Raw genomic sequence first — 23,824 nt, forward strand, 5'->3', positions numbered from 1 at the left:
AGCTTGTTCACACTGACATGTGAAAAGGTGCAGAACAGCAGGAGAGTGATCAAAACTATTTCACATGAGCAAGAAGTCCAGCAAGGAGACAGCAGATGAGCCACTACATGTACAAAAGCCCAGGCAATGATGAGCTGCTAAATTAGTCAACGGAACCAGGATAAAGCTCAGATCAAAGTTTCTGCAAACAGCAAAAAGCAAGCTCCCCAAATCATATACAGGCACCTAAGCTAGAAATTTAAAACAGCATTATATACATATATATATATATACACTGATACCACTGCAGTGGGGTACCTACTTACAAAACTGATTTATTTTTAAAAACGACTCTTTATTTGTCCCCCCTGACATTTATCTGCAAATTTTTAACTGAAGAGTAAGTGCAAGTCAGACAGTATTTTAATTTATATTTGGGTTTTGTTGGTTTATCTGAATAGAAAGCTCTCTTCCTGAAGCAAGTTACTTCAAGACCCACAAACACTTAATTCTAGGGGATGTTTGTAATTGTTACCCAATTAAACTGTGCCCAAGCTGACTTTACAAGTTCTGCTAGAATTGAAAGCCATTGCAGTCTGGGGGCGTTCGGTAACTACAGCTGCACTCCCTTTTGCTCTGGCTGAGGGAGAGCCCGGTGCTCTGTGTGTGAAGCTGCCTTTGTCTGGAGGCAAAGATATGTGACCAAAGTCCATATCTGAAGCAAGCAGTTACAGTAATTTGGCGACACATCGATAATGACTATGTTATATATATTTAAATATATACATATCTATTTAGCTTTTTGGCTATCAAAGCTTCAATTTTCTGAGAACCATCAATAATGCTCAAGCATTTCCCCCTCTGATAGAGGGTAAACATATGCCCTCACTCACCACAGCCTCCAACCTTCACCCATAAATTTAAAAACACACCACTCTGTAGTGAAATATTTTAAGACAAGAAATACAGTAAGAGTCAGCCTTATCACTGCAAAGCCAGGAAAGCAAGCACTACAAGGCGACATGCTGGAGATTACACGGGCAGCACTAAATTAACGCATAACGTCGCAACACAGTGGTAGGTGACACTGGCATGGCTCCGCTCCACATTAGAAACTCAATTTCCTGGTATTTTCTTAAGATCAATGATATTATAAGCTCTCTAGACCACCTCATTTTCGGTACTTAAACACAAACTCCTCAAATTCTCCTATTTCCTGTCCTAACCGACTGTGCAGCACAATTGTGGGCTACACAGCTGTGACACTGTCTCACTACAACATTTTACTGGCAGCTGCAAAGATTTCAATATTTCAGCTGAAAAACACTTTTGAGCCATGTTGATGACTCCTGAAACACAATACGGTTTTAAAAAACAGGCAGCGATGGATGGCTCCTCTACACTTTTTTTCTTCACCACAAAAATGTGTTTTCTCCAAGACAGCTCACGCAAGTTGCTGCCAGTTTAAAAAGACAAGTATTACCGTATGAAACTTCATAAACTCAACAGTTTTCAGAAAGATTAAGGGATTTAATGTTATCAGCCTGTTTTCTCAAGTTTACAATGATGGAAAGTTCCTAAATGTTCTCATATGCTGAGGCCTCCGGCTAGCACACATTCTGAACAAAAACGAAAACACACTATCTGGAACAAAAGAGCACATGGGCAGAGGCGGCAGAGAAGCCCAAAAGACCAAGGCAGTGCCAAAGCAATATAGAGAAATTAAGCAGCCCAAGACTGACCTCTGGGCTCCTGAAAGCTCATCATGATTTTTGTGAATTGTATATGAAATCTGAGAAGATGCTTATGTCCATGTGGTTTACAAACTAAAGCTGAAATGTGAGTTTTTCTTTCTGAATTTCATTAAAATAATCCAATTGTCAGAAATGAATACACAGCTGAAACTTCCCTGTTGAGAATAGTCTCATTCTTCCTCCCAGTGGCTGCTAAAAAGCTAAACCAGTCTTTTCCAAAATTTACATTTCCTACCTTGATTTTCTACTAGGAAATTTTAGTATTTACATCTCTAAAAGACAATATTGCATAGTAAAGGCAGCTCGTCCCAAACAGACTAGTATTATATCTATTTGCACAGGGCACAGGCCAGAGTAAGAAATTATATACTACTAGAATTTTTTTAAAGTTAGACGAGAGCTGCTTATGCACCGATTCTCCACACTGATCATTAAACCTAATAACAGATCTTAAACAAAAAGTAAGAACTCCTCCAATCATCACATTTTAATAAAGTAATGAGGTTTTGCAGAAAAACAAATCCCTGCTCCACAGTCTACTTGAGGTCCTCCAAGGATGATGCCTTCTCTGAACCTCAGAATTGTTGTCGGCTTGCATCATGACTTAAAATTTTCTAACAATCAGATGATACCTACAGCTGGCATCCACTGAGTAAGACCACTGTTTTCAGCATGCTTTACAAAATGCATTGGCACCCTGATGGCTCGATGCATCTTTCATTATCTAGATAGCAAGGTCTTGTCTCCAGAACCAACTATAAAGTTTTAAAATTTGTTATGCAGCCTTGTTATCGATTACACCACGGTGAACCACTTACTCCCTAATTTTGCTTCACATAAACACCCACACATCAGCTTTCTCCTGCTTCACCACTTCAGCTACTAAAGATAAAATACTAAAAAGCCACAGTTCTCTGGCCATCACAACGCCTCTTTCCTGCGGTTCCACGTCCTTTGTTCTAGGATGCCGCTACAGCACTGGCTGCTTTGTCCCCTGATTACAAACCCGTGCTACCAAGTGTCAGCGCACACCAGCTGACTGGTCATTTAGCTGCTACCAAACAGCACGTCATGCCCAAATTCTGCCTGCCTTGCTCTCAGTACTATAATTAACTTCCTTCGTTAAGTTACATTTCCTTTCAACTTCCTTGGGAAAGCACATACAGCCAGCACTGCATATTTTAGAACACGCTTACACACCTCAAAAGCTATACAATTCATCTGATTAAGGCACAGAAGAGAAGTGTTTCATCGGAAAGACGGCAGTCACATACATGTAAGCAGCAGACCTCTTGTTATCTATCTAATACGAGAACACTTGCATTTACTTTGTAATTTTTATAGGTGTTCTTAAACTATACAGTATTTTTCACCTGGTTTCAAATTATTAAGACCTAAGCAACACAACTGTTTGGTGTGAGACACTGAGAAAACTCCATTATGTAACACCCTAGCCAAAGACATTTTAGTTAACTGGAATATATTTTTAACTCTCTCAAGTTTTCCAGCCATTCTAAAATATATTATTGTATGGAAATTTTATTTATAAAATCTCACTCAAGTCCCAGGCTAGACTTCTACTTCCCTTCTTTCTGTGAAATTCCCTAATCAAATTATTGCTTAAAATAACCCTCAAAAACTATTTATTTTTTCTTCTTCTTTCCCCCCTTTCTCTGGAAGTCAGAATCATTGCACTTCTCTCCATCTGGCCCTGGCAGTCACAGACTTCGTGTAATAAAAGCACATAAACCCAGGGTGACAGACACCTAGTGATGAAAAAAATCCCTTCCTTTCTGTTATAAACTGCTCAGGCGTAAGTAGTTGGGCACTAAAGCCCCTAAAAGCTGCTTCTAACTTGGTCCTCTGCTTACCCTCCTTCACTTTCTCCATCATCCGTGTTGGCTGCTCCTGAGCTGGCTGTGAAATAAATGGAACTGGAGCCTGTGGAATCCCTTCTTTCTCTAGGAAACCGCCTCCGGCGAGTTACTTTCTGGGTTTCTTCCAGATGGGATCTTTGAGGAAGGCAAAAAGATAAATAAACATTTGATAGCGAAACATCTGCTATTTCACTTCCATTTTCCTCTCTAGCAGATTCTATCCAATTTGCTTTATATCCAAAGAATTCACAAGGTGACTTACTCCTGCTTATACAAACACTCTGCTACCATACAAACACTGCATTCTACAGCTAAGGCAAGTCTACCCACAGAGCTGGTCCACATACAATTCATATATGCAATCCATATACAAAGGGGTAATCATATCACATGTATTCCTCCAATTTCCTCAATGAACAAAGACAAAGGAATCCTGAAACACCTTGCAGAATATAGGACTTTTTATTCTGTATCAAAAGTTACCTACAGCTGGCAGCAGTCAGAGAGAAAACAGCAGCAGCAAGAGACAAACATTTACAGAACAAATACATTTTCTGGTCTAGAATACAAAGCAAGTGTCACTACTTGAATACTCCATAAGAAAGAAAACCAACCCTGGCTAAACATACAGGTTTTTTACGTTAATCTCACCAGAGGTCAAGGCCAATGGAAACTATAGAGACACTTTTGCCACTTTTGTATTTTAAATTTAACATACTCAGTCATGGCTGGTTTACCACGCTATGGAGTAAATACGGGCAACAGCAGAAAAAGACAAAAAAGGGCAGAGTCGATACCTGACTTCACCAACGATTTCTACCGCTAAGTGCTGCAGGCTGTTTCGTAGCTCCTCCACTTCTTTTCTTAGCTCTGCAATGTTTCTCACCACAAAGTCAAGGCGCTCCAGCACATCCACCTGCTCGTCATGCCTTAGGAGAGGCGCGTACATCACACCATCTTCCGCCTCTGCAGGCACTGGCAATCTGGGCACAACTTAAAGAAAACAAGAGGAGAGAAAGTTCATTAGATGCAAACAGGAAAGGACCTTACCTGGGATATCTTAGCACAATTTTGTTTTCGGAAGAGGAAGGAGATGAGGCTTGGTCTCGAGTACTGCCACCTGACCTGGCCTAAGGTTCTGGGTTCTTCAGCTGGTTTACTGCTCCCTCCTCTGACACAAGCACTTGTAAGATTTTTTTCTTAAAAAGAGCAAAATCCATACTGAATATCACAAAGTCTACTGTAGATGAAGAAACTGTTGTTGTGTTGGTTGTTTTTTTTAAAAAAAGTCCTTACTGCAAATTAATTTAATTCCTATTCTCCACACTTCTGTACTAACACCATGCTGAAAAACTACTCTGCTTTTCTCCTGAATTGCAATCAACTCGGGAAGCTATCAGCCGCAAAAGCAACCAGCTTACAAGATAGCGTGACAAAAGTCATTCTATCCTTATTCAAGGGGACAAAAAAAACCCCCACAGAAACCCAGAGAGGAGACATCAGACTAAGTAGCAGTTTAGTCATTAAAATGTGTCACTGCCTTCTACTGAGCAACTAGAACCTTTACCATTGACTCTGATCCTTAAACCCTCTTGCAAATACAGTATGACCAACTGGCACGTAAGAACAGATTTACACCTGTGGATTTTAAATATGTTCTCTTGAAAGCTCAGATATTATAAATAAATATACTACCAGTTAAGTGAATTTAAGAAGGAACACTCTTTTTGTATTAACGACAACAACAAAGATAATCACTCTCAAAAAAGCAGCCAGATTTGTGGAAGACAGGTAACACAGGTACCCTGTGTTAACACACTGGACTCAAGAGATAAGAAAAGTCAAAACTCTCCTAAATAAAAGTAGTACTGTAACCTTTTCCCTACTCTTTTTTTGCTTCTCAGACATGTCAGTTTGCTCTGCTGCTTTCTCAAGAAGGAGCTGTACACAGTGTCAGTGTGCTGGTTTCAGGCACCTGCTCCCCCTGCAGCACTTGTCACTCCCCCGTTACCCCACGGCCGATGCTCCCGTCCTCCCAAGTCCCGCTCAGGACCTGCTGCTCCAGGGGCAAGCCCCACGAGCCTGGATGCACCGACTCCTCCCCAGGTGTACGGCTGGCAGCCAGGGCTGACACTGCAGTGATAGCAGGCGGCCTGGCCCCTGGGGGCCCCCCGCCCTCTCGGCTGAGGCTCCATGCGGCACAAGGCTGCGGCAGGAGCATCTAAACCGGGCCGCGCAGCACCACAGGTTAAACCCCCGCCACAAGGCAGGCACGGACAGGCCGTGGGGTACCCCACAAACACAGTCCAGGGAAAATTCTTCCCCCACGAGCGATGTTAGTCTGAGTCTGGCCCACTGCCCCGCCCCGCGGGGACCCACCGGCCCGGGCCCGCCGCCTCGTGTCAAAGCCCGGCAAGCCCCCGGCTCCGCACAGCCCGGGCCGCGGCCGGCAGCCGGCATTTGCTGAAGCGTCCGAGCGCCGGCCCCGCCGGAGCAGGGGAGCCGCGGCTGAGCTTGGCGTCTTCGGACAGCTCGAACAGCACCCGGCCTGGGGCAGACCCGGCGCCGCCGGGCTCCGCGGGCCGCAGGCGGCCCCTCCGGCCAACGGCTTGAGCGGCAGCGCCTCAGCACCGGCAGAGCCCGTCCGTCGGGGAGGGGGCAGGCCGCCGCGCCCCTGCCCCGGGCCTCGCCCCCGCCGGCCCCACCGCGCCCTCCTACCCTGGCTCCGGCGCCCCGCCGCCTCCGCCGCGCCGCGCCGCCAGGCCCGCCCGGCCCGCCGCCGCCTGAGCGCCCAGAGCAGCCCCAGGCCCAGCCCGGCGCCCGCCGCGCCCAGCGCCAGCCCCAGCGCCAGCCGCCCCGGCCCGGCCCGCGCCATCGCCTGCCGCGCGGCCACCTGCGCCCGCCGGCACCCAATGGCGCGGGGCCGCGTCATCGCCGCGCGACGGGGGGCGGGGCCCAACGGCGGGGCGGGGCCCGGGGCAGGCGGGGGGCGCGTACGGCTACGGCTGCGCCTGCGCGTACACCGGCGCCTGTGCCTGCATCTGTACGTACACCTGTACCTGCGCCTACAGCTAGACCTGCACCCGCACGTATACCTGTACCTGCACATAGGGCTGCACCTGCACCCGCGCATACAGCTACACCAGCACTTGCACATATGCCTGCACCTGCACATACAGCTGCATCTGTGTCTGCACCTACACCTACACCTGCAGCTGCAGCTGAACCTACACCTGCAGCTGAACCTACACCTGCACTTACTTACACTTGCACCTGCCCCCATACCCCAGCCCTACAGCCGCACCCCCCAGAATCGTGGCCTGCCTCACTGCCACAGTCAGTTCTGGTGGGCCAGGGGCCAACACTGCAGCAGCCGCTGGCTCGTCACCCACCCGTCACCTGGTGCCCTGTCCCTGTCCCCTCTGTCCCACCTGCCGAGGGGCCCTAGAGGCCGGGCAGCACCACCCCCCACCCCACCCCCGCCATATTGCGGACAGTACCTGGGTGATGCAGCCTTCATATCGCTGCTCTAATAAAGCGATAAGCGGCTCCTGGCGGGAGCAATATCCGGACAGCGCAGGGGCTCTGCTCTTTCCCTTTAACCCCCTCGCACCCGCAGACAGCAACTGGGTGCCAGCAGGCTGGTGCATCTGGAATCCCAGCTGGATTCAGTGTTCCCTCACTATCCTTCAGCCCCACGGCTGCTGAGGGAAACGGTGGGGGTGGGAAATGGTGATTTTAGCAAGCGAACCCTCTGCAGGCTCGTCACGGTGTCGGGGGTGCAGAACACCACCGGCTGTGGGTGGGGGAGGAGGTATTTGAGGTGGAAATAGACTGTGCAGGGCCGGAGGGCAGGAGCGGCCAAACAGCCAGCCTGAGCGCCGGGGGCTGCATTTCTCCATCCTGCAGCAACCCCCAGCGTGACCTCCCACCTGCTGCTTATACTGGGATTATGGAAACCAGCAACACCTTTTTCTGGAACAGCCACGGGAAAACCAGTGGTTCCTTTAACACCCTCTACAGTGTACTCATTCCCAGCTAAAAAGGTGGGTTAAAGATGTTCTGTGGTGCCCGTGCCCGAGTGCCGAGCCAGCACCATTTAACCGGTGTCACAATTCCAGTGGCAGCAATCGGCAGCTTGCTCATCTCCCACTGTGCAATTCACCTTCAAGAAGCAAAGCCACACCTCAGGGTCAGGGGTGCTCATCCTGAGCTGCTGCCCTCTGTCCAATTAATAATATTCTGGGCGGGAAATTTAATTGGGTGCTGCAGAAAGAAGAGGGTGTTAATTAGAAAAAGCGGCTGCTGTCAGAAGAGGAAAAATAAAGCTCTGCATATGCCACTTGCCTCTTGTAAGTGTGGGTAATGGGGTGATGGTTTCTGCAGTCAAATGACCCTTTTCTCTCTTTTATCTGAATTACTGGGAGAGATTCCAAGCCGGCAGCTCCCGCTGGCCCCTGTTGCTTGGCATGTCCGCTGAGGGCTGTAAGCAGACCAGTCGGAGCCAGTGCCAAAGGGTAATAAGTTGCTTTCAGATGATGAATGATACCACTGAGATACATTGTGCTGTGCTTTATGGCTCGCTCTCACGCCACTGCAGGGCCGAGCGCTCGGGCTGGCTCCCAGATTCTGGTATCTCATCAGGAAATCCAATACCAAAATATTGTGTGCAGGCTCTGTTTTCATTTCCCTCTCTTATCTTCCCCCCGGCATTAAAGAGTGGTGTATGAGCCAGACCGACCAGAGAGAGCAAGAGCTGGGCAGGCTGCCACCGGGCAAGAACCCTGGCTATATTTTTCTTTAATTTGTGGATAGACCGAAGGCTCTGGATTTCACATCTGTGTTATTTTCTGTGGCCAGCAGGACAGTAACTGCCTGAGGCCGCCCGGTGGAGGTCCAAAGGGGTTATGGATTTCGGACTGTTGAAATCAAACACAGCCCAGGTGAAATGCGCAGGAGGCAACATTTCCCTTTCATTAACTGGGCAACAGAGGCAACAGCGTGTTAATTTATCACACCAGAAGCCAAACACAGGTTTACATCAGAGTTAGGAGTAAACATTTGGACTGGTCTGGCAGTGGGGAATTTTGGAAGACCCTCTTTAGGATGAAAATGATCTAAACGAGCTGATGTTTAACCTGTGGAGTGAGGTCTCCCCCATACAGCTTGAAATGAATATATTGGGATATTTGGGGCACCTTTTAGGAAGATGATGACGTCAGCCTCTGCTGGTTATTTTCTTTTATCATGCCAAACCCAAAAAAGTCAATAATAATGTTAATAATAACAGCAAAGCTTGGCTTTGTTGGAGCGTTTCCTTTAGCCTAGTGAGCAGAAATGTTAATTTTCTCCCTTGCTCCCTGTCACAGTTAATCAGCAACTCGGGGCAGCTCAGAGAAACGGGCCGCAGGTCAGGCAGGAAGGACACGGTGCAGCGAGGCTCCTCGGCATGGGAGCATCCTTCTTCTGCTTTCTCCTGCAGTCATTTATTTCTGAAGATTACTAGCAAAGTTAGCAATTGATTATGGGTTGTTAATCATCTCTTGTGAGCTGCATGGAGAGGTTTCTGTTCAAGTTTTGAGACTAGGGATCTATTATTTGCTATTTATGGACAGATTATTTGCTTTATATATAGTTTTAAAACTGCTAGGGTGGGTGTCGAGGTGGGAATTACTCCATCAGCACCTACAGAGGAAGCATCTCTCTCTGTCTTGGCCTTGGGAAATGAGCTTCTCCTCAGATTTTGAAGGGATTTAAACCCCCACGCCTCCAGATAAAAGCTCAACAGTCCGTAGAAAAAGTGACTTTTTTTCCCTGATATGCTGGTTATGCCACACATCCTGCTTCAGGGGAATGTTTGGAAAGGACCCTAGGGTGGCATCTGGGATGCTCTGCAGGGGTCCCCACCTGCCTGGCTCCTGATCCGTCATCTCCCAGTCCTCATTCCTCTGTCTGTCATTTCCCGGTCCTTTATCTCTCTGTTTTTAATTTCCTGGTTCTTTGTCTCCGCGTCCATCATTTCCCTGTTCACTGTCTCCTGGTCCCGCGCCTCCCAGTCCACCATCTCCTGGTCCATTACTTCCCTGCCCATCACCTCCCAGCTCACCACCTCCCAGTCCCTCGCCTCCCAGCTCGTTTCCCAGCCCACCCGCCCCCCCCCCCCCCGCCCCCGGCCTCCCGCCCTTACCGGGAGGGCAGAGCCGACCCCCGGCACGAGGCGGCCGGCGGGACCCCGCGGGCACCCCCCCCCGTGCCCAGCGCCGGCGGGGATGGGGTGGGCCTGGCTTCCCCGGGGCTAAACACCCCCCCGAGCCCCTCCGAGCCCCGTGCCCCCCCGCAGCCGGGGCGGGCGGGACGCGGCGGGGCGGGACGCAGAGGGCCGCCCCCGGGCACGGCCCCCGCGGGCACGGCCCCCCGGGAGCGGCGGGCGCGGCGGGCGCGGGAGCGGGAGCATGCCGTACCTCCTCATCAGCACCCAGATCCGCATGGTGAGTGCCCCCGGCCCCCGGCCCCCGGCGGGCAGGGACCTGCGGGGGGGCCCGGGTGGGGACGCGCAGCTCCCGGCTGGGGCGGGCACCTCGGGGGGGGCATGCCCCGCAGATCTGGGGGACCCCGGCACGGCCAGGCTGGGCACCACCGCCCTCACACCTCGCTGAGCCCCGGGTGCCAGGCAGGGGGAGAGCACTGGGGTGCCCGTACCCCTGCTCCTCTCCCCCAGGACCCACCCGGAACAGCAAGTCACATCACCAGGGACACTTGTTGTAGGGTCCCAGGAACATCAAAGAAGCTCACCTCGGGCCACGTGTCCTTGCTGTGGCTTTTCCCCCTTCCCCAAAGAGCCGTCTGACGGTGGAAGGTGCAGCCGTAGCCAAAGGGAAGGGCACTGCTGGCAGCAGGGGTGCTGCATGGCAGCCCAAGCAGCGGCGGGGGCTCTGGCTGAGTGGGGGTCTCTGGCCGAGGCGTGGGCTGAGAGCTCAGCCCGTTATTCTCATATAAAGACATAAAGGAAACACTACTTCCGAGCGATTGCAGCCATCTGCAGCCCACAGAGCGGTTGGTGCTGACCTGTCAGCTGGCATGTCCTGCCAGGACCACAAGAGCAGATAGTTCTGTATTTGAGGGTTTTTTTCCTTTTCCCCACACAAAGGGGAACTGTATGTCTGAAAGCCCAAATACGATGATGTGGGTTTGCGATGGGAAGGGGCTAATGGCGAAAAAAGCAAATCAACAAGTGGCAGGAGTGTGGTGAAAGATGCTGCTGCTGTGGCTGAAGATGTCCCATTACGCACGCATCTGGGACCAGGTGAGCAGCCTGTTGAGAAGGAGGACGGGTGGGGATGCTGCAGCGCTGAAGCATCCTCTGGCAGTGACATCGTATGATATGGACCAAGATACAGGGAGCGCAGCATGGTTGAGGTTTGTAGCACTGTCGGGAAAGGGCTGCATTAGCATGGCAAAGCACATTTCCCCTCTGGGCACTTTGGAAACTCTGCTCTTTAGCAAGGCAAAGCAAACATTTCCAGCCTAAAACTTGGCACTGAGCCGTGGCTAGAAACAGCCTGTCCTGTTCTTGCAGGGGGTGATTGACTTTGCTGGTTTTTTCCTGGCAGTGGCTGGGGCAGGGACGAGTCACTGCCTCCCATGGCACTTCCCCCATGGGGTTCATGGTGCTGGGCTGTGGGTGGGAGGGCTGCGCAGGGACCAGCAAGCGGAGAAGGCTCTGCTTCCATTTCTTGCCTTTTCCAGCGCTCCAGGCAGCAGAGTGTGCCAGCAGGTTTGCACAGCTTGCTAAAATGTTTGATTAGTGCCGCTGCGTAAGTGCTTCTAGTTGGGATCCGATCGAGGCTCATGATTTACATGCAGTTTGCCAGTGCCCGTTCATAGACAGATGCTGTCGGGGGGGATTTTACCCTCTGTGCTGCACCCAGTCCTCGCCCAGCCAAGGAGAAATCCACTGCTTTCTTGGCCATCAGACTGTCCAGCTGCTTTGTTGCTAAATTCATTGTGGGTCAAAGTGTGCAGCTTCCCATCCCGCTGCCCCCAGACCATGGCCAAGCGTGGAGCAGGCAGCTCACAAACCGCCCCACGCAGCCCCTGAGGCTTAGGGACCCCCTGTCCTGTCCCTGGGCTTTGCTTTTGCCGAGGGGTGGTAGAGAAAAGATGGTGGGTAAAAAAGGGTCTGGCTGATACTTAAAATATTCCTGAGATTATTTAGGGTTGAGCAGCCCTTTGCATGGTACGAAGTGTGATAATAGTGTGATGCAGGTTTGCCAGTGGAGGGGGAACATCCCTCTGAAGAACGGTTTCCATCTGCAAACTCTTTGTTCAGTAGTGTGGAGGAGATTGAAAAGAAAACAATTGCTCCACCTGTTAAAATCAATGAAATGCTGCTGTTTTCAGGGACAGCCAGGAGCATGCAGGGGTAGGTTTTGGGGCATAGAGGGGCTTAGCACTGTACAGAAATGTCCCTGCCCTCCCTGCTACGATGTGTGGGAAGTCCACCTGATGGCTCTGGTAGTGAGATGACTCATGCCTCTGACTGCGTCCACCCAGCTCCTCCAGTCTCCTGCCACTTCCAAGGGAGCGTGACGGTCCCTCATCATCCCATGGGTGCTCATCTGTCCCCAGCACTCTGCAGCACCTTCTCACCCTTATCTTCTCACCCTTCCCAGTTAGTGGAGCCATTCCTAAAGCTGTCTTCTACCAGGACAGGCAAACAGTCCCTAACTGGCCTGGGGATGCTTATTTCATGGTAAAACACATAGATTTTCTTGTTTTGCATGATGAGGCTTGAGTAGCACCTTGTTGCTGTCCTACAGACTTCCCAGTGGTGGATCCCAGAGGACCAGAGCCACTGTGAGCTGTCAGTAGGTGGCCGTCACCGAGCAAAACCACCAAGCTCCTCTACTGGGACGGGCAGGTGGCTGGCAATAATTCCCTTCCCAGTAAAGCTCTTGCTGGAGCTGTGCTGGGGAGCGGGGAGGGGGTGGCTGTGCTGCCGCACATCGCTCACCCACTCTGCTGCCTTTCCCTGCAGGAGGTTGGCCCCACCATGGTGGGAGACGAGCATTCGGACCCCAGCCTGATGAGCTTCCTGGGGGCCACGAAGAGGAACATGCTGGGCAATCACTTGTAAGTCCTCCTTCTCTGCCACATTTCAGGCTCCCCCCTCTCCTTATTTTCTGTATTTGGAACATCTTCACTCCTCGTATTCATCATGGTATCTTCCAGGTGCATGTTTAATCCTGGGACTAGTTTGATGCTGAAAGGGTACACACACGCCCTTGCCCCTGCCTGTCAATGCTCACCCAGGGAAATGCTGCCAGATCATCGCTTTTGCTTTTCCTTTTTCCTTGCTCTGGTCCCACTGTAGCACCTGACCCACTTCCCCCCTCTCCTTCCCCCTTACATGCTGGGGCTGCTGCTGGCTGCGCCCCGACACGTGCCCTGGCTGAGATGGAACAGCCACACTGAGCCTGTGAATCTTTCTGTGTGACCTTTCCTGCCTTCATCCCCCCCTCAGTCCTGAAAGACAAGCCTCCTCTGCCTTATTATCAGTTCCAGCCCTGAGATGCTCGGAAGCAAACGGTGCCTGTGCCAGCCTTGTTCTGGCTGGGGCCTTTTTCGGTGCCGAACCACCCGACATGCTCATCCGCACTCTGTCCCGTCCCACGCTGTAGTGCAGCCTGAGGTTTCTCCCCGTTCCTGAACATCCGAGCCAGCCCCTCCCAGCAGCTCCTGAAGCTTTTCCTTGGACTGCTGAGCCCCAGGGTTGGAGCTGCTTCCCATTGCGTGTCGTCCGTCCCCCCCGCCCCAACTCCAGCCCATCAGCCTACGTGTTCCCAAGCCGTATATAGTTGACGCTTCTCTATGTCCCTGTCTCTCTCTCTGCCCACGCCGAGTTTGACACCAGCCTTCATCAGCGTGCAACTCGGAGATGTTACCAGTGTGTTCTTTACATCTTGGCCCACTGTTTCTTTTTTCCCCCACATGGTATCTCACTTCGTGTTTTTCTCTGGGAAAAAAACCAAACACAAAGCAAAACAAACCCTCAAATGCAAATTAAAACAAGGGAGAGGAGCAGTGAGATTTCTGTTCAAGCTCGCCCACTCCCACCGTAGCACAGGGGAGGAGGAGGAGGAAGGGAACCAGGCGTTAAACAGAAGAGGCCTCTCAGTCCCAGCGTGTTCTCAAACTTCCATCGGTGGAGCTGGGAAAACCCACGTACTCGGCCCCGGCCTGGCAAACACCAGGGGCTTGGACCTCAGCTCCTGCAGCGCTAAAAACCTGAATGGGCTGGGAGATTTTAAAGCAAGAAGAGATTAAAAGAGTAAATACTGAAGGCTGCCTGTTAAAAAGAGAGACCCTTCCAAAAGCAAACCTAGCCACCCGGCAGCCCCTGCCTCGGGAGGGGTGGGTGGTGGTGGACGGCAGAGCCCCCCTGTCAGGCAGCTCCCTGCCGGGTGGCGCTGGGGGCTTCGCAGGGCTGAGCCCTCCCAGTGCTGCCGTTCCCAACGCTGTGGGTGGCCGGGGGTTGGCAGCGGCATCAGCTTCGTGCTGCTGCCTGCCAAGCCGAGCCAGGGAGCAGGCAGGGAGTTATGAAATGAGAGAAGGGAGACGCGAGGGGGGAGAGAAAGAAAAGGCTTCAAGAAGGAAGAAGTGCTGCTGGCTCCTGAGAGATACGGGCAAGGATCCCTGGGATTCAGGTGGAAAAGCAAAGATAAAATGCCTCCATGGCATCTGCACCAGCAGCCAGGGAGGAGATGCAGCACTATAAGGAACCAGAGTGCCACATCTTGCTTGTCTGGGAGAAGGGACCTGAGCTTTCTATGGGATCTCCCTGGTGGCTTCCCCATCCTTCTTCCCTCCCTGTGGCCCGGAGCACTTTTGAGCTCCCTCTTGCCCCACCTGCTGCTTGCTGTGGCTTGTGTTACAGCCAGGGCAACTGCGCTGTGTCCCCGTGGCTGTCTTCCCCCTTTGCGCTTGAGCAACAAGGGGTGGAGAAAATAACCTGGCTGGAATGTGGCTGCTGCCACCCCGAGAGGCACGGCGGGGTGAGCCCCGGCCACCCCTCTGCCACAAATCCCAGCCAGGGATGAGAGCTCCTGTATTTGCACCACAGCTGAGCAGGATTTTCCATCCACCTGGCTGCAAGGCTTTGCTAGCAGTAAGCCCAGCTACAGGACGCTGCAGATCTTGCCCTTCCTGTAGCACCGTGGGCCCCAAACCCTTAAACATGACCTTGGATGGAGCCTGAAAGAAAAGGTCTAAGCAGTATGGAGCTGCTGGGGCACTGTGACAGACAGATGAAGTACCTGATTGCCTCTAATGAGGGGGAGTGCCGATCCTGTTCCGCAGCTCGGCACTCGCTCCTGCAAATGGCACATCATTAAGTTCCACCAGTTGCCGGCGTGCAGGCACGCACGGCCGCTCCCTGCGCCATGTGCGGGGGCAGAACCCCAGGGCATCGGGGCTTCAGCAAGGGGGCAGCTGGCCCTGCCCCAGCCCGCACACTTCTGGTGGCCAGCGCGGGGTCATACATCCAATGTCTGACCCTTGCCTGCTGCAGAAAAAGTCCACCAGGTGGACGTGCACACATGGATGACTGCTGGGCACCATACCAGCATCTCCTGTAATTACCGAGGTTATCAGCACTGGTCTTAAATGAAAACTAGTGTGTCTCTGTTATATTTTGGGAGCCGAGGTCTGAGGCACCTAATAATACTTCAATTTAGCTGCTCCCCAGGGCACAGCCAAGCCTCAGCCTTGAGGAAGCTAAAAGGACAGCTAGGCAGGTATCACCGGGAGGTTGGCTGCTCCACCACTGAAAATAGCTGCATGTGGAGGACACTCCTGGCCAGCTTGGTCCTGTCCCCACGCGGGCAGCTGGGCTTGCTGTTACTCACATACCTAAAGTGCAGAATTCCCCTCTGATGGCAGGTGATTTTTCTGTTCCCTGCTGGCATTCAGCTGGGAGGAAAGGCTTTGCACATGTTCCCCGCCACTCCACCGTGATTCAGACGGGGTGCACACAGAGACAGCGGTATAACTGACAGGCGCTGTGCGCAGCCTTTTGTTTCACTCAATACGGAGTTGTGTTTAAAGCCCTGGGCAACTCAGCTTTCCTTCTGCTTTTAGCTCAGCCACTCAGGTTTTTTAGGTTCATATAAATAACAAACAATCCCTGCCTCAGCTCCTGCCTCTGCATAATGGGAATAATATTTACCAACTCCAACATGTGAATCTGAAGAGTATGTGGCAAGCCTCTTAGAGAAAGCATTAAGTTCAAAGACACTTATAATAATACGTATTATCTTTACACCACATCTATAATTATAGCAAAGTATAGTCTGTCTTGAGAAACTGAAGGAAAAAAAAGAAAAAGCTTTCACATCTTGGTGTTATTTCACACTTTAAAAGCACTCACCACTCCATTAATGTTTCACAGTCTTAGCAAGAACAACTTTGGAAATACTTTTGGGTCTTTTTCTATTGTTATTAGTATGAAAATCAGGAAAGTCTTTGTTAAGGTGCCCAAACAAGATCACCAGAGATCCTGTAGCCCTTCATTATCAGCTTATCTAGCACAGTGAGTCATCTGAAGAGCAAAACTATTACGAAGCTTATCCCATCTGCTTGAATAAATACTGGATCCAAACAGGCGCGTTAAAAGAACAGGAAGGCAGCCGGCCCCGGCCCCGAAGGTTGCCCCTGCCATTTCAGCTCTGCTGCTTCCCCACCCCATTCAGCCCGTTTTCTGTCTGTATCGCGCTACCCTTCCACTCTGCAGTCACCGTCTGTTTTCCTCATGGTGGGAGCAGTCAAGTCTTCTGCAGAGAAGCATCCTCCAGGATGAGGTGGAGGGAAGAGCAGCTTCTGCTCCGAATGCAGAGAGCCAGCAGAGGAGTAAAAGCTGGACAAAGATCCCAAGTTCCTAGACACCCGCAGTGTGCAACGGCTCTGAACTGCCAGGGTAGAGGTGCCTGTGCTCCACCTTATTTGGCAGCTCTGCTGAGGATTGTCAACTTCTGGGTTTTCTGAGGCTTAATACTTGGCTGAAGGCAGCACTTCTTCCCAACCCCCAAATTTCAAGCACAGGCTCTCAAAAATGCCCAGTTCACAGACATGCTCTGACACAGGAAAAACATAGGGTTTTCGTTCCTTAGAAACACCTGAATCATCCTTCCCTGCTTTGCAGAGATTATCCTCTTTTCCCATGATTTCCCAGCTGTAAATACTCGTGAACCCTCTCTGCTGGCAGCTTCAGCCCAATTAATTAAGCAGCACGTGGCTTTGATAAGGGGTCCCCCTCCCACATTTCAATTTAACATGGCCCTTCCGTTGTGGGCAGGCTCTCTCCTTGCCTGGGCAGCTGTGGGTTTGGGCTTTCCCCACCTGGTTCACCAAAACATGACATCACACAGACAGTATGCCAGAGGTGGTCACTGCCCTGTCTTACATGGGTTTAGCAGCAAGGCAGAGTCACTTCCACAAGGAAATCCTTGTCTCTTCCTTCTCCACCTCCTTTTATTTCTTCTCCTCTTTCCTGCTTGCAGCTGGGAGTACTATGTGAACGATGCACCGCGGATAGTCTTGAACAAGCTGGAGAGCTGTGGGTACCGCGTGGTGAGCATGACAGGCGTGGGCCAGACGCTGGTGTGGTGCCTCCACAAGGAATAGCGAGGAAGACGTCTGCGTTCCACCTGGACAAGATCCTGCTGGGGTTCATCTCACACAGGACTGAAAAAAAATTTCCCCTTAATTCCTTTCTGCCCCAGACCCCAGGTACTTGGGTGTCGGGGGGAGGAGTGGTGTAGAGGCAAAACTTGACCCAATGGAAACTCTCCAGCCCTGCTGTTTCATAAGACCTGGCGGAGAAAGGTATGCCCTGTCCAGACAAAATCAGGCAGAGAGAACAGATGGCTCGCTCTCTGCATTCATCAGAACGGCAGTCTGGCAACTACCAGGTTTTTCCATTTTAATCATCTCCTATTTAGCATGCATTGGAGGAGGCTCAAACAACAGACTTGTCTGGCTGTCCCTCAGGGCTGCCCCAGAGAGAGGTACACGCTGAGTTCAGGGCATACCTTCTCCCGGGCCGCAGGGGTAGGGAGGGCAGGCCAGGCACGGATGGCAAAGGTTCTCATCCCAGAAACGTAAGCGGGAACTGCTACACCTACACAGCGCTCTTCGAGAATCCCTTCACTCGGCAGCAAGCCTGGTTTCTCTCCCGAATGGGATTGCGGTTAGCAGCGTAATCAGGCTTTCAGCCCCAAGAGTGCCATTCAAGCATAACACACCGTTCCTGAACAGCCTTAGAGCAGCACAGAAAGGTCTTGTGAACATTTCAGGTACGGGCTCTGTAATCTTTAACAGCAGCAGCTGCAATGCTGGGTTATTTGGGGCTGTGTATCAATCCTGCTGTAGGGGTAACACCAATAAAACATTTCTCTAAACAGACCAATGTCTTTCTGTGGGTTGTTTTAAACAGCTGTTGCCAAATCCATTCTGGATCCACAGCTCCTGAACAAGTTTCAGGAACTGAAAGAAGCTCCAAGGTTTGGTGTTCTGATAGCACCTCTCACCCCCTGCCCCCTGCGACAGGGAAGCTGCTCTGCGCACACAAACTGACAGGCTGACATACTTACTCTGAAGCCTACGCAGCCATTTTTTCCCCTGCACTGGAAGGGGGCAACGGCTGCAGTCGCTGAGAGTTCGTATTCCTACAACAGTTTTAAAAAAGGAGTTTTATTGACTTAATTTAAGAAACAGCTCTGGAAATGAATGATGGGGTGGGAAGAATCCATACTCTCATGCTAAGTGTGAGACTCTTCCTCGTCCTCCCGCTTGAGCTGTTCAATCAGCTGCTGCCTCTCTGCTGCTTGCCTCATCCTCATCATCACCAGGCTCTCGTAATCCCGTTCTGATACCACTGATGCCTAGGAGCAGAACACAAACATAACTTATCAAGGACAATATAAACCCAGCCCCTCGCACCATAAACCACACTCACAACACACGTTCGAGCCAGGAAGGCTGTTCATAGCAGTATGACCCCAGAGGAATCAGGTACAGTGCAAAAGCCGCCTGGCCTACAGAAAATTGCCTGCTTCGTACGAGCATTGCTGACAAGACAGAGAGTGGGACAAACAGAAACCTGAATTACCCTCTCGCTGCTGGAGCTGCTCCCTGCTCACAGGGTTGGATGGAGAAGCACAGCTTGCCTAGCTGTGGCTAGTGATTTTGGATGACAAGCTTGCTCTGCAAGTACAACGCGGGTGCACAAAGTCCAGTGTACACTCCATCCGTTATAAAGGCTAATGCCATTAAAAAAAATAAATCAAACCTTTCTGTGGTTTAGTCATGGAAGTGGCTGCAGAAAGAAAATCACCAGGTATGTTTCCAAACCCGACACAGGAGCGTTTCAGTTCTCAAAAGCTCTTGGGAGCTGTTCTTCTGTGTGTGGTAGCAACTGTCACGTCAACGAAGCTGATTGCAGACTCTACCTAATAAGTGTAGGCAGCAGATGACAGCTGCTATCGCAGAGCAAAGTGGTGGTTTTGGCACTCTGCTTTCAAAAGCCATTTAACATTAGTAGGTGGCCTTACTATTTTGGCTGTATTCAAAGCACTGCAATGCTTGGAAACATCCACCTTATTTGCTTGACAGTTCAGGTAGAAATAAAAGCATCTTGACAGAAGGTGAATAAAAAAAAACCCCTCTCATGTTCATCTTTCTAGGAGCTAGATTTAGTGGTGATTTAAGGACATCTTACATAGAAAACAGAAGGGATGAAAAGGCAACGGAATAGCTAAATACGATTCTGCATGAAAATGGGGCAAGTGCCAGCAAAGCGGTTCCTCCAGCTGCAGAGTCTAGCTGCAAGGTCAAAACGAAAGTCCACAACAGATGAGAAACTTAGGCTGGGAAATTAAGAGACTAATACACCATAATTGGTATCTTAGGAGCTGTATGAATGAAATAACCTTCCAGCAGCATGCAGCAGAGATTTTCACAGTGTCTGAGAAAGCATGAGATCGTATCAGTCTTCAGTGGCAGAACTGGGCTTCTTCAAAGTTCCTGTCCACTAACCACAGATGCTTACTGTGATTTGTTTGGCTGAATGAAATAGCCTACATGAGACTCATACAGATGAATCACCCATACAAACCTGAATCACTACCTCATACTCTGGATTTAAATTTAAAACAGACAAAAGAGTATTCCCAGCCTCATTTGGAAGTCCTGCTCATACAACAAGCCATCAGAAGTGGCAGAAGGGAGAGCACCAAGACAAGAAACAGTCCGATTCAAGATGGGCTCCAAGTTGGTATTCACGCTGACATTTCTCAAGCAATCTGGGCGCCTCTAAGGGAACCTGCTTTCTCCTCAGGCAGAGTGTGGGCTGATGCTTTGCCACTCCACACACCTACTTCCTGCAATCCTGGCAATTACCAATAGTGTAAAACCCAGTTTCTGACGTGGCTGACTCAGCAAGGGCTTGGCTCAAAACAAATACATACGCACAAGGAACTGCAGCCTGGGAAGCAGTGACAGGAGGCACATGAAGAGAAGAAGGCATTGCGGATTTTTAGCATTCTGGGTTCAACCTGGCTGAATCGCCCCTGGACTTGCTTCTTCCAACATCTCAGCACACTGGTGAATGTGGTAGCTACAAGTTCTCCAAGTGTTTCAGCCGTTTCTCCTCTCCGCCTGTTGGACTCAGGTGCTGCTCCGACACAGCGTAAGTCTATTTTGCATTCAAATTTCCTAACACTTGTCTTTTACATCTGCATTTTGTTGCTTTTAAAATTTCTGTTACGCTGTATTCCTTTGGTTTCCTTCAGTGTGACTGAGTCACCATCTCTGTTCCCAGCCACCCACTGAGATTTTTATACTGTGCCCTTCACCATGAAGGTGGCTGGTTACCATGGTACCAAAGTGCCCTTCTGTTCTAGATGCTAGATTAAATCTGTTCTCATGGTGACTGTGTGCCTTTGCTGTTCTTCATCAGCTCATTTCTGCAGCACAGATTTAATAAGCTCAGACATCACCATTCCTTCTCCACTGAAGAAGGAGACTCCTTAATATCCAAGACAGGCCAACGCTCCTTCACACAGGGACATAGTGTGAAGTTTGCATTTCCTGCAATACCAGCCTCTCTTTTTTCCTTCCAGCTACGGGAACAGGGAAGGAAGAGGTTGTTCCTGTTGTGTGGCTTGCTGCTGATCCTGCGACTTGAAGTCCCAACACCTGACTGTGAAGAGTCAACAGTCTCCTCCTTTCGTTGCCTTTCAGCAGTATGGATACTTGGCGAAGAGGGTCCATTAAGTCCACCACGTTCTTCAGACGTTTCTCACTCAGGAGACACAAAAAGCTGGGCAATCAAGTCATCATCCTGAACCAGAACAGCCACACTCTGGACAGTGATGGACAGTGCCAGAAGAGGGAATGCTTGAGGGATCTGAAGGACAAGTCTGATTACCTGTCATGTCAGAGTGAGCAAAACCTAGCCAAGGTACAAGCACCTCCCAAGCCTCCCCGGCTTTACCTGGACAGTTCTAGCTGCCCTAACATCATCGACCACACAGATTCTCACTCTGACATCTCCTTTTCTGGTGCTACCCATCAATACCACAAAGCCACTCAAACTCAATTCCACAAGGACCAGGCTACAGACTGCGGGACCTCAGAGACAGGTTCCCAGAATGGCACCACTCTTTCCGATCTGTCTGATCCCTTCCTGTCCTTCAAAGTGGATTTGGGGCTATCGCTTCTCGAGGATGTTCTGCAGACCCTCAGGAAACAGAATCCGAGAGATTACGCCATTTGAAGGTATTCATCATTTAACGTGTCACATTTACTTACTGCTGCTGCCAGTCTCTCTAGCCCGAGCAGAAGGAAGGATACTGCAGCATTCCTGTTGTGTGTGGCCTGTTTTGTTGTTCTCACCTTCATCACCACGGACTGTCCCTGTCCTTGCCAAGGAGTCCCTCAGAGCAGAGCTCACAGGCTCCATGCTCAGATGAGAGCACTGTCTGCTGGAACCTCGTGGTCAACTCTCCACACTGGGAATTTCCCCCTCTTGACTGTGCATCTCCTCCTCATGGAAGAATGGCATTGTTTGGTAAAAGACTTGTTATTCTGGGGATGTGGCTGTAACGCTGCAGAGCAGGGACAGAAAAGGATATGGCATACAGAACTCGTGGGTAAGCAGGCAGCTTGCAAGGAGACAGTAGCATTGCATCTCAAAGCCATAGCTGTGGCAAGGGTCAAGAGACAGAACCTGGTGTTTCTTCTCCTACCATGTTTGGATGCAAAAAAATCAAAGCTGTTCCTCGTTTTTTTTTTTTTCTTTCTTTTTTTTTTTCTTTTTTTTTTTTCCCTTGTGGGTTTCTTTTCCCCTAACTCAAGTGCAGTTGGCACTGCCAGCCTGGAAACAGGTAAGCACGCACGTAGGCTCGTAATACAGCGACAGCAGTTTATTCATCCTACTAGCAGGGGAAGAAAATTCTCTAGATACTGCTGCTTGAAGCATGCACTGATCTATCAGCTGTACAGATATGGAAGAATAAATGTATCTGTGACTGGAAGCGTCTTGTTGCCTCATTTCATTGGAAGCAAGCCAGAAAAAACCCAGGCATCAAGAGTAGAGGTGCCTTATCTGTAGTGACCAAGTTCTATCCTCTCTGGCACTTCAGGTTTTTATGCAGGTGGGGAAGCGGCGTGGCTCTGCTTTTGTGGGCTGGGAGAAGGCTAGAGCTGCTGGCACTTTCTCTTCCTCTGAGTGCACACAGCTCAGGTCAGGACCCAGCGTCAGACAGTTCTGCCCCTGTGAACTGGATAGTGGGAAGGGCTCTGCTAGGCTGAGAACATTTTAGGTGTTATCAGGGCAAGCTCTTAAAAGGGCACTGCAGAAACTACTGGGTCATCAATTCTTACCTTTTTCACAGCTACATTACATACTAGGGGCTCTTTGTAAAAATAAATAAATAAATGAAATCTCCGTGCACCCCAGATGACCATAAGCTTTGGAAGCTGGCTACAGCAAAGTGCACAGAGACGTTTCAGAGAATGCATAGATGGCTCTTAACTTACTAGATTCACGTCAGGCTGTAAAGTCAGACAAATACAAAACAAACCTATGAAACATCAAAAGACCTTAGAAAAGATGCAAGAGTGCCAGACAGGCGGCTTGTCTCAGCACTTTAATATGGCTGAATGGATGGCCCAAGATGAATGTGGAGCACTGGCAGGGAGATCCTGCTACAAGTGCAAGGAAGACCTTCCCACAACCAAGTGGTTCATGCTGTTGTAGTGGCAAAATATGCTCTTCACAGCATTACGCAGCTGTTGTGTCCTTTGAACCATTCAGAGCTGCAGCAATCAAATAGTCATTGCTCTCAAAAAGCTTGGAGTAACACTGGCCACTCCACAGCTTTTGTAATTCAAGTACAACTTGCCTGTTCAGCTCCAGCAGCTCTCCAGGGACTGCTGGATAGTGGGCAGCTGTAGCCGTAGAAGAAAACAAACCAATGAAGACCGTGGAGGCAAGTACCTTACGACTTACTGCTTCCTCACAGCATGACTTTTCAACAATCAGCCTTGCTTTCACCTGAGAACTGCTTCCAAAACCTCCTACAGTCTAGTTAGTGTGTGGCTGTCCTTTATTTGAAGACTTTGGGGCACAGCTCCTGGCTGACTACCCCAGGCAGGGAGCAGACACAACTCAGAAGCAGGTGCGTTGCCATGAGAATGCTGCAGGTCTTCAGCTCTTTTCCGAAGCAGAGCAGGGAAGAAGCTGCATTTGCACAGAGTGGGAGCAAATGTGGGGGCAGATTCAGACAAAAATAGGAGCAACCCGGAGGGAGCAGCAAATGGGAAGGGAGGGCTGGGAAGCCAGCCTGGGTATGAAAGGATGAGGCAAGGAGTGGTTTGAGGCAGTGGCAAAAGGTATCTGAAAGAGCTCATTTTGCACATCTAGAGTTAAAGAGCTGAGAGCAAAGAATAAGTCAGCTGGAAACAGTACAGCCAAAAGAAGCTATTGCCACATTACAGATTTTGGAAGCATTCTTGTGGAAGTAGCACCAGGATTTGGGGAGGGTCTAGAGTGGGAACTATGAAAAGCAGGAACCAGAGCAGCTTGGAGATCTCAGCCTGGCCAGCAGGACTGCAATGTAATCAAAGAAACTGCAGCTGCTTACATATAAAAGC

At 50.3% G+C, this 23,824-nt stretch overlaps 4 protein-coding genes across 10 annotated transcripts in view; 2 read left to right on the top strand and 2 right to left on the bottom strand.

Annotated features, from left to right (window-relative positions):
• RMDN3 (regulator of microtubule dynamics 3) overlaps positions 1-12,597 on the bottom strand; it is a 44,340-nt gene extending 31,743 nt beyond the window's left edge. Inside the window, exons 1-3 of one of the 5 annotated variants that reach the window (XM_037403105.1) lie at positions 10,403-12,597; positions 4,408-4,603; positions 3,605-3,745 (exon numbers count right to left, since the gene is read on the bottom strand). In XM_037403105.1, the coding sequence (XP_037259002.1) occupies positions 3,605-3,745; positions 4,408-4,603; positions 10,403-10,517 (452 nt within the window). In that variant the 5' untranslated portion in view covers positions 10,518-12,597. Of the gene's footprint in view, positions 1-3,604; positions 3,746-4,407; positions 4,604-4,735; positions 4,979-5,663; positions 5,937-5,989; positions 6,254-6,328; positions 6,486-10,402 lie in introns of those variants that run through there. The other 4 variants (XM_037403102.1, XM_037403107.1, XM_037403103.1 and 1 more) reach the window with 4 other exon arrangements.
• GCHFR (GTP cyclohydrolase I feedback regulator) lies at positions 9,977-18,070 on the top strand. Its single transcript, XM_037403112.1, has 3 exons — positions 9,977-10,098; positions 12,648-12,742; positions 17,167-18,070. The coding sequence occupies exons 1-3, from the start codon at positions 10,063-10,065 to the stop codon at positions 17,288-17,290; spliced, it is 255 nt and encodes an 84-aa protein (XP_037259009.1). The 5' UTR covers positions 9,977-10,062; the 3' UTR covers positions 17,291-18,070.
• The window catches only part of DNAJC17 (DnaJ heat shock protein family (Hsp40) member C17), a 31,820-nt gene continuing 25,580 nt past the window's right edge, over positions 17,585-23,824 (bottom strand). Inside the window, exons 11-12 of one of the 3 annotated variants that reach the window (XM_037403109.1) lie at positions 18,420-18,549; positions 17,585-18,333 (exon numbers count right to left, since the gene is read on the bottom strand). In XM_037403109.1, coding sequence (XP_037259006.1) covers positions 18,427-18,549 — 123 coding nt within the window. In that variant the 3' untranslated portion in view covers positions 17,585-18,333; positions 18,420-18,426. The other 2 variants (XM_037403108.1, XM_037403110.1) reach the window with 2 other exon arrangements.
• Positions 18,581-22,203, top strand: C10H15orf62 (chromosome 10 C15orf62 homolog). Its single transcript, XM_037403111.1, has 2 exons — positions 18,581-20,354; positions 20,788-22,203. The coding sequence occupies exon 2, from the start codon at positions 20,913-20,915 to the stop codon at positions 21,441-21,443; it is 531 nt and encodes a 176-aa protein (XP_037259008.1). The 5' UTR covers positions 18,581-20,354; positions 20,788-20,912; the 3' UTR covers positions 21,444-22,203.

This window comes from Falco rusticolus, chromosome 10 (genome assembly GCF_015220075.1).
Source record: "Falco rusticolus isolate bFalRus1 chromosome 10, bFalRus1.pri, whole genome shotgun sequence".
Lineage (NCBI taxonomy): Eukaryota > Metazoa > Chordata > Aves > Falconiformes > Falconidae > Falco > Falco rusticolus.

Excerpts from the sequence above, each read along its gene's own strand:
- GCHFR (XM_037403112.1), top strand. The coding sequence starts at position 10,063 with ATGCCGTACCTCCTCATCAGCACCCAGATCCGCATG. Across the intron at positions 10,099-12,647 it reads TCAGCACCCAGATCCGCATG|GAGGTTGGCCCCACCATGGT; the intron begins GTGAGTGCCCCC and ends CTTTCCCTGCAG. Across the intron at positions 12,743-17,166 it reads AACATGCTGGGCAATCACTT|CTGGGAGTACTATGTGAACG; the intron begins GTAAGTCCTCCT and ends TCCTGCTTGCAG.
- C10H15orf62 (XM_037403111.1), top strand. The coding sequence starts at position 20,913 with ATGGATACTTGGCGAAGAGGGTCCATTAAGTCCACCACGTTCTTCAGA.